The 9264-nt window shown below is 27.3% G+C and overlaps 1 protein-coding gene across 1 annotated transcript; it reads left to right on the top strand.

Annotated features, from left to right (window-relative positions):
* Positions 1–29: 29 nt before the first annotated feature.
* LOC122497628 (bromodomain-containing protein 8-like) lies at positions 30–6908 on the top strand. Its single transcript, XM_043604866.1, has 3 exons — positions 30–190; positions 541–4271; positions 6706–6908. Exons 1-3 carry the CDS (start codon positions 172–174, stop codon positions 6880–6882), a joined length of 3927 nt encoding a protein of 1308 aa, XP_043460801.1. The 5' UTR covers positions 30–171; the 3' UTR covers positions 6883–6908.
* Positions 6909–9264: the final 2356 nt, after the last annotated feature.

Raw genomic sequence — 9264 nt, forward strand, 5'->3', positions numbered from 1 at the left:
TTTGTTTCGCCTTTCCAAACAGCTGATTCCGTTTCCGCTTCATTCCGGAAAGTTTATAATCGGCGGGCTTTGATTCTGTTTGTGTAATGTGGCAAATTATTTTAATTTGACTATTTTCATTGATAAACATCAATTTTTAACTGTAAATTGTGCCTTTAAAAGTAATCTAAAATGGCCTCGGCACAAGAAAGTAAGTAAAAATTGATTGAATTTAATCTATCGACAGATTTTTAATGAGTGAAACTTCTTGATTTGATTTTGAGGTTAGGTTTTCTATGTAAATTTTTCGAAATTGTTATTGTTTTTATTATTTATTAAAGAGAAAAAAGGTAATGTTAAAACATATATTTGATTGATTATTGAATTATTAGTTGCAATTTGGTTTGGAAATGTTATTTTTATGATTTGAATACAATTTTAGATGATATTGGAATATAGAATAAACAGATATATTGTCAAAACATTAATTTTTTGTAATTGATTTTGTTTTCTTTACTGAAATGAAGTAATATTCTTTTAATAATATAAAATAATTTTCAGGATTGAAATTGAAACGCCCTTGTGAAGTATGGAGTGTAAAAGAACAACTTTGTCTAGCGTCGAGTGTTTTAAAGTCGGGCGATCAAAATTGGATGAGTGTTTCACGTTCATTAAAACCCTTTCTCGAAAAGGAATTACAAAGACCCGTCGATTGGTTCTCGCAAAAAGCTTGCGCCCTTCAGTATGCACAATTATTGGAAAATGCCGACACGCCGAAAAGAAAAAAACGAGAAACAAGTGAGACTATCGGCGAATCCATTGTTCGACGATTAACTCAAGAGAGAATTGCGGAATTAAGTCAATTTTTAGCAACGCAAAGAGAGGAATACCAACAATTAAAAAACGAATTAAATCTCCTTAAATCGGGTAATATAGCAGAAGATAAATTACAAAAAATGTGGCTCAACATTGAACTGGAGGAACGTGAACAAGAGCAGAAAAATAAAACACACAGTACTTGGTTGGCAAGACGACAAAAACAAGAGGGACAAACACCACAAATTCTCGGCTTTAATATTCAACGAAAATCCGAGAGTTCCGAAAGTGGACACGATACATTAGATCCAAATACCGACGAGGAAGAGAAGAAGAATAAAGGCGGTCGATCTCCTTTGTTAACGAGTCTTTTAAAATCACCGAGTCCGACAACTCAGATCCAGTCGCAAACATCGTCAGCGCAAGTTACCTCGCCAACGATTGCCAGTCTCTTAGGTTCTAGTCCGAAAATCCCCAATCCACCATTAACGCAAACAGTCTCATCACAACTCCATCAATTGGTATCAACGGCAATTGTCAATGCAACGCCAGAACGACCATCAGCCGGTGCTCCAACACTCTCAATGCTCCTGGAACTACCAGCAAATTTACAGAGAGCAACACTTTCAAATTTACAGACACACACCCCAACAGCAACAACAACAACAATAACAAATTTACCACAACAAAATGTTGATCTTCAATTAATGCAAATTGACAACCAACGAAGCAATATTCAAATAATTGAACCACCAATTACGCCCGCCAATATGTCCACTTCGGAAATGATCGATCACATTGACGAAGTTATTCCAAAGGATATAATGGCTGACGTTATTGACAAGGACGAAATCAACGAAATTATTGGCGACATCGAGGAATTAATTAAAGGCGAAATTCCCGACAATCCCCAAGTTCTCGATTCAGGAGCAACGAATATTATCGGAAATATAAATCAACCAATTATAACTGGAAGGGAGGAAATCAAAAATACCCAAGAAACCGTTTCCATCGCCGATTCATCATCGACAAGTGAAATGCCCCTCGTGGAAATTAATTCAAATACATCGAACATTGCCGAAATCATTGGCACAGTTACTGCTGAAAACAAGGAGAAAAAAGCTGAAAACGAAAATAAATCCAGTCCGAAGGAAGAAGAACCAAAGGACAAAAAGTCACTCGAGTCCAAAGAATTGCCAGAAACTAGGAAAAGTACAGAAACAACGGACAAAACGAAATCAATAAATGAAGAACAAACTATGGAAATTGAGAATAAAAATAACTCCGTCGAAAAAGGAATCGAGAAACAAGAGTCGAAGAAGACGAGCGAAGCTGTCAAGGAAACGAATAAATCCCCAAATGAGGAAACTAAATCTTCCAAAGAAGAAGAAGAAGAAGAAGAAGCAACGGCAAAATCGTCAAAGGAAATTAATAAAAAGACTGTGAAAGAAGAAACAAAAAAGTCCACTAAAGAAGAGGAAGAAGGAAAAAAGAATCCCAAGGAAGAAACCAAGAAAATTACGAAAGAAGAGACAAAAGTTGCTAAAGAAGAAACAAAAAGGATTTCCAAAGAGGAAATAAAAAAGACCCCCAAGGAAGAAGCGAAAAAAATTCTCAAAGACGATCCCAAGAAGAATCCTAAAGAAGAAATTAAAAAACCCTCCAAAGATGAAATTAAAAAGCCCCCTAGGGAGGAAATTAAAAAGAATCCCATCGAAGAAGTGAAAAAGCCTTCTAAAGATGATTCAAAAAAACCAACAAACACCGACGAATCGAAAAAAGTTCCAAAAGATGAAAAAACTCCCAAAGATGAAAAAATTTCTAAAGAGGATGCAAAAAAGACCCAAAAAGAGGAACCGGCAAAAAAGAATTCCAAAGACGAAACGAAAAAGTCTACAAAAGAGGAAACGGTAAAAAAGAATCCTAAAGAGGAAGCAAAAAAGAATGTCAAGGACGAAACAAAGAATCCTAAAGAGGAGCAGAAAAGGACCACAAAAGAAGAGACGGTAAAAAAGATCACGAAAGAAGAGCCGGCGAAAAAGAATCCTAAAGACGAGGTGACAAAGAAGAATCCAAAAGAAGAGCAGAAAAAGAATCCAAAGGAAGAGACGAAAAAGAATCCAAAGGAAGAGGCAACGAAGAAAAATTCTAAAGAAGAGACGAAGAAGAATTTAAAAGAAGAGGCGACCAAAAAATCCAATAAAGTTGAAATCAAAAAACCCATTGCTGACGAAACGAAAAAATCCACCGACGGTAAAAAAAGCGAAGAAACTAAAAATATAGAAGACACAAAGAAATTGACCGAAAATTCAAAACAAGACCCAAAGGAAGTTAAAACAACAAATGAAGTGAAGGAAACCCGTGAGAATAAATCAACCGAAAAGTGTGGAAATCCAGAAGAAATTATCCAAAATTCCGAGAATCATTCCAACAAAAATAACGATCAACAGAAAATCGAAGCAAATACAACAAAACAAGATCAAAATGCAACGACCGAAATATTAAGTGTTTCCTCAAATGACACACTAATTAATGAAGATACAGAAAAATCTCAAGACATAAGTCTAATTCTCGAAGAGGAAGACACGCCCGCTAATCAAGAAAAGAAAAAAGATGACGAGAAAATATTATCAAAGGACATTAAACAAGAAAAATCCGACAACGACGTTGAAGAACATCAAAATATCCCCGACAATGTGAAATTAGAAAATTTTAAAAAAGAAGACACAAAAGATTCATCAGACGGTACATCAAATACAGAACTCTTAGAGGCCGATATGAAAGATTTCGATGATGACGACGACGAGGAAGATGACGAACAAACAAAAATTGACGATAAAGAAAAGATTTCGAAATTTATTCCAATTGAAATAAAAAAAGAGGACGACATTGGAATACGTGAGGAGAATGAAATACCCGACGAAATGAGAAGTGAAACAATCAAGTGTACCAAGGAAGTAAAGGATGAAATTGATGAGAAAAAAATACATCTTGACGACAGTGCGATATCACGTAAGGAGCAATCACAATTTTCGGGCAGTGTTTCCGAATTGGACGAGGAGGAATCGTCATTGAGTAAATTGAGCGGTGGCAGAGCGATGAAGACGTATTCAAAGAGGCAAACAATTGCAATTGATAGCGAACCGGAAATGGAGAGTAGTGAAGGTGCTGATTATAGGGCGTGGAAAAAGGCTGTTATGTTGGTTTACAATAGATTGGCAACGCATAAATATGCATCGGCATTCTTACGACCAATAACCGAGGATCAAGCGCCTGGTTATCATTCAATTATTTTTCGTCCCATGGATCTGTCGACTATTAAGAAAAATATTGATAATGGCACTATAAGATCGACGAGGCATTTTCAACGTGATGTTATGCTTATGTTTCAAAATGCAATAATGTACAATAAACACGATACGTTTGTTTATAAAATGGCCATTACAATGCAGGAAGAGTGTCTTCAGCATATGCAGGTAAAAAAAAGTTATTTCAATTAAAATATTTTATTAAAGTAAAAATTTTTCATTATGTTTTATTATTTAACGTGGGTGAAAAGTTCACAACGTTTATCATCAACAATTAGAAGAAAAAATTGTTTTTTTACTCAGGAAACAATATTTTACGTTTACAAATTTTTCTTTTTTAACTTTTTGATCAAAAGAAACATTTTGTAAAAATTTTATTAAGATCAAAATTTTTAATTTATTTTTCCTTCTAAATCGTTTATTTTAATTGTTGTAAACGTCACCAACGTATTATTCAAGTAAGATTATTAAAAAGATTATTAAAAAAAAATTATTAAAGTAGATTATTGAAAATCGTTTCAATAATCAATTAAAAATTTTCAATATTCATTAAAATTTTTTTTATTCTAATAAAATTGTTCATTATTTAATAAAAATTTTTCTTTAATTTCAGGCCTCGATTGTACGACTTTTTCTTCATTATTAGACGTTTCTTTTTACTTGTTTTAACAACATAAAATATTTTTAGTATGAATAGGGTTTGCCACAGGTCATAGAAATCAGGGAATTCAGAGAAAAATCGAAGAATTTTATCAAAAATACTAGAAAAAATTTAAATATCTAAAATTCAGGCATCACAGACTGTCACTTTTCACATTTTTTTAATTTTGTCATTTACTTATTGAGATTTTGTTTAATTTCAATTTTTTTCCCAATCGAAGATTGAAAAAATCAACATTTATTAGTTTTTCGAATTTGAATTTACAAAGTGAAACCTATTTCGTTAATTTTCACTTTTATATTTTTTTATTTTTAATATTTTTCAAGTATTTTAAATTATAAGTTTAGTTTCTAAAAATGTTTAATTAATTCATATTTTAATAAATCTTAATTTTAATTTGTTAAAACTTTCATCGATTAAAATTTGAGTTGAATCTGAATTTATTTCATTCGGTTGATCTAAATTTATATTTATCAATATTTTAAACAATTAAATTAGATTTTTTTTTTGTGGTTCTTTAGGATCAGTAATTTGGAAAAGAAACTAAATTTTTTTATAAACAAATAAATATGTACATTGCAGAATTAATAAAATTTACTGATGAGGATCCAAACCAGGATCGAAACGTCTAAAGAACAAAAAATTTAGTTTCTTTTCCAAATTACTGATCCTAAAGAACCACAAAAAAAAAAAATCTAATTTAATTACAATACTTGGATCACAAAAGAGTCATACATCTTATTTTAAACAATTTCACATTCTAATCTCAATTTCAAATCTAATTATTTTAAATTTCAAGTTATATATTTTTTAATTTTTTCATATTTCAGGGACAATATTGGTATATATATTTTCAAAAATTATTGACTTTTATAAAAATCAAAAATTTAAATTAAACATTTTCAAAAGTTTTTTTTAAACGTTACGGAATATTATTTATTTATTTATTTTGGTTACACGGGCAAATTTATAATGAAATTTCAATTTGAAAAATGAATAAATAAATTTATTTAATTTAAATTTTCAGAACTTTTTAGGGACATATTTTGCTTCGTATTTCAAAAAATTTACATCTCAATTAATCGAAATTTTATTTATTCGCAATTTTTATTCCTAAACACGGAGAGAGAATATTATAAATATATTTCATTTTGTAAAAGTATTTTACAAATTAGGGAAAAAGTGCGCGAAAGCGAAATTTTGATATAAAAAATTCTAAACTTTAAAAAATCTGATATAAAATTTAGTAAAATTATATTTAAATTCTCTCTCTATGACTAATTGTTAGTCCCAGAAACAAATTTTAAATTTCTAAATAATTGAATTTCATAAGATTTTCAATTTGAATTTAAAAAATTTAAATATTAAATTTTTCTATGGAAAAATAATAAAATTATTCATTTTGAAAAATTGATTATTTCGAATAATTTCACAATTGAAGATAGTTACAAATAAAGCAAATTTTTGTGGCAACCCTGATAAAATTTTTACTTTTACGTTATAAAATATGACTAATTCATTATTTTTTTATTTTGAAATTAAAAAAATTTTAAAAAATAAAATTAAAAAAAAAAAAAAAAAAAAAAAAAAATTTAAAATTTAATTAAATTGATTAAAATTTAAATTTAATTATTTTAGTTAAATTTAAATTAAAGTATCTATTTTGATTTAATTTAAATTTAAGTTTAAATAAAAATCTAAAATCTTAATTTTAGATCCTCAAATGAAAAAATGCAATGTTTCTTTTATTTAAATTCATATTTTTTATTTTTGCTCTTTTCAAATTTTAAACAGTCTTAATTTACATTATTTGAGGCTATTATTATTAAATAAAATTTATAATTGCTTCAATTCAAGATATAAAGAAACATTAAGAATTAAAAATTTAAAAAGCTAGTTAACCAACTTTTTTAAAGAGATTAATAATTTTTTTTCTTTTAGATCCTAGTTCAAGTTACCGGTGAAGTGTCATTTCGTCGAGAAACAAGAACGGCAGCAAGTACAAGCAACGAATCAAGTGAAACAATTTCAAAGCGAAAAAGAAGTCACATTACGCCAAGTCCCCACGATACGGACAATTCACGAGGAAAGAAACGACGAAAGTCTGAAAATGACTAATTAGTTGGTAATCATTTTTTTTTAAACATATACATAAATATATAATTTATAGTCTGCGTTAAATATTATGAACTGTTTTTTTTTTGCGAATTTAAAAAGAAAACAGAAAAGAAACAGTCGTTGAAATATCTTTCATATTGAAAAGTGAGAGAATGAAAATAATGAGAGAATTTGAATAATTTTTTTTTTTTCAAAAATCCATGAATGAAAGAAAATTATAATGTGAATATAGTTTGAAAAGAACGCAGATAAAAAGAAACTATCGTGATAAAGACTTAAAAAATAGAATAGTTTTTATTTTTTAATTTTCTATTGCTTAATTGTTTTAAGATATTAGTTTTTAAATCGAAGCAACAAAAATATTAATGTACTTGAAAATGAAATATAAGACTATTAGTTTTATATTGTAATTTAATGTAATTATTATAATATATATATGATTATATATTCTACACTTTAAAATAAAATATGACTATAATATTTACTAGTAGTCTTACATTTAACATTTTAAAAAAATGTTGCTTTGCAAACGGCGCTTATTCGCTTTCATTGAATTACACAATGTATTTTTATCATTTTTTTATTGAAAATTTTTTTATATTTCCCTTTTTCTTTTTAAATTTACTATTCAGTGTTTGAATGTTGAATTGAAGTATTCGCTGTTTGAACGTTGAATTGAAAATGAGTTGAAGGTTTTTTTTTTTTAATGATGGATATTTAAATAATTTTTATGTTTAATATTCCTAAGCTGTGCAAAATTTGTTACATTTTGATAATTTTTTTTGAAAGTTGAATAAACGTTTACTAATCGCGTAAATTACACTTGTTGCTATTTTTAAATTCTTTAGGAAACAAAGGAAGAGCGAAATTTCCATTTAAAATGATTTGACACTGCAAAGAAAAAACATTATTTATTTATAAAATTCACAAGTACTTTTGACATATTCTTAAAAATAATAAATAATAAGAAAATTAATCAAGATAATAAAAAGAAACAAAAATTAATAATGGAAAATCATGCAAAAGGCGATTCGAAAAGAATTTCTTACAGTTCTGAGGATGATGAAGGTTATTGTTCAAGACTTTTTATTTCCACTATACAACTCTAAAAAAAATTGTTCTTGAATTTTTGTGATCAAAACATAATTTTTTTCAATTTGTAAGTTTGAATAATTTCGAAAAATATTTATTGATGGGAAATGAAAATTTATTTATTTGCATATAACACTTTTTGTTTTGTTTTAAAGCAATTTTTATTTCGAGAATATTCGATAAAAATAGATTCACAATTTTGGGCTGAAGATGAATTGAGCGGTTCGGAATCAAAAATTAAACTAACAGGAAAACGAAAAAGACGTCGAAGTATTGCTTACAGGAATCAAGTGAAAATTCATCGAAGTCGTTCTGCACTTTTTCACTCGTCAAGTTCACATTCGAGTACAAATTGTCTCAAATTTACAACAGCGACAAATAATTTTTCTAATTGTAAGTCTTTATTTCAATATATTTTCAGTAGTATTTCAATTTTAGTAATATTCAAAATTTTTTTTATTAATTAAAATAATTAGTTAAATAACAGTTGATTTGAATGGTAAAGAATTTAGAAAATTCTATCATAAATATTTAATTATGTAATTAAAATTAATTAAATATTTTTACAAAAATTTAAATATTAATAACAAATTAATTTAAGTAAAAATAGAAAATTTATTTCTTTAATTAACTGTAAAAATCGGTTTTAAGCTCAAAAACAGAGAAAAAGTCGTTACTACAAAGAATTGCGAAGAAAGGCAAAATTACAAAGCGAAATTATTTGTCTAGTAAGAAAGAGTTTTGAATATCAAGCAAAGAAACTAAAAAAATAATCCAATACAAATTTAATAAATTATTTCTAAATAATTCTTTAAAGAAGTTGAATATAATTTAAAAAATAAAACCTTATTTCAATCATCCTTTTTAGTCGAAAAGGTAAGTTTCTCCTCTTATAATCTATATAATAATCGCTGTATTCCGTTTGCTTTTTTGTTTCCTAAATTTTTAAATAATTTTTCTTTTTAAATAATTTCCATTTTTAAAATTAATTTATTGAAAATCATCGAATTGTTGCAAAAAAATTTGATAATAATGAAGAATTTTATTATTTACAAATATAATTGATTTTTTTCGAAGAAATTATTAAAATTTTAGAAAATAATTGAATTCTTTTGAAATTTTTTATAACCAACTAAGAAATAAATTGAATTCTTTTGTGAAATTGTTTCGAATATAATTGAATTTTTGCAAAGAATTTTGTTATTTATAAATATAATTAAATTGTTTTGAAAGATTTATTAAAATTTTAGAAAAAAATTGAATTTTTTCGAAAAATATTATTAAAATTTT

Source organism: Leptopilina heterotoma, unplaced genomic scaffold, assembly GCF_015476425.1.
Source record: "Leptopilina heterotoma isolate Lh14 unplaced genomic scaffold, ASM1547642v1 Lhet_135, whole genome shotgun sequence".
Taxonomy (NCBI): domain Eukaryota; kingdom Metazoa; phylum Arthropoda; class Insecta; order Hymenoptera; family Figitidae; genus Leptopilina; species Leptopilina heterotoma.

Coding starts and splice junctions, on each gene's coding strand:
- LOC122497628 (XM_043604866.1), top strand. Junction 4,272..6,705: donor AGTGTCTTCAGCATATGCAG/GTAAAAAAAAGT, acceptor TTTTTCTTTTAG/ATCCTAGTTCAAGTTACCGG.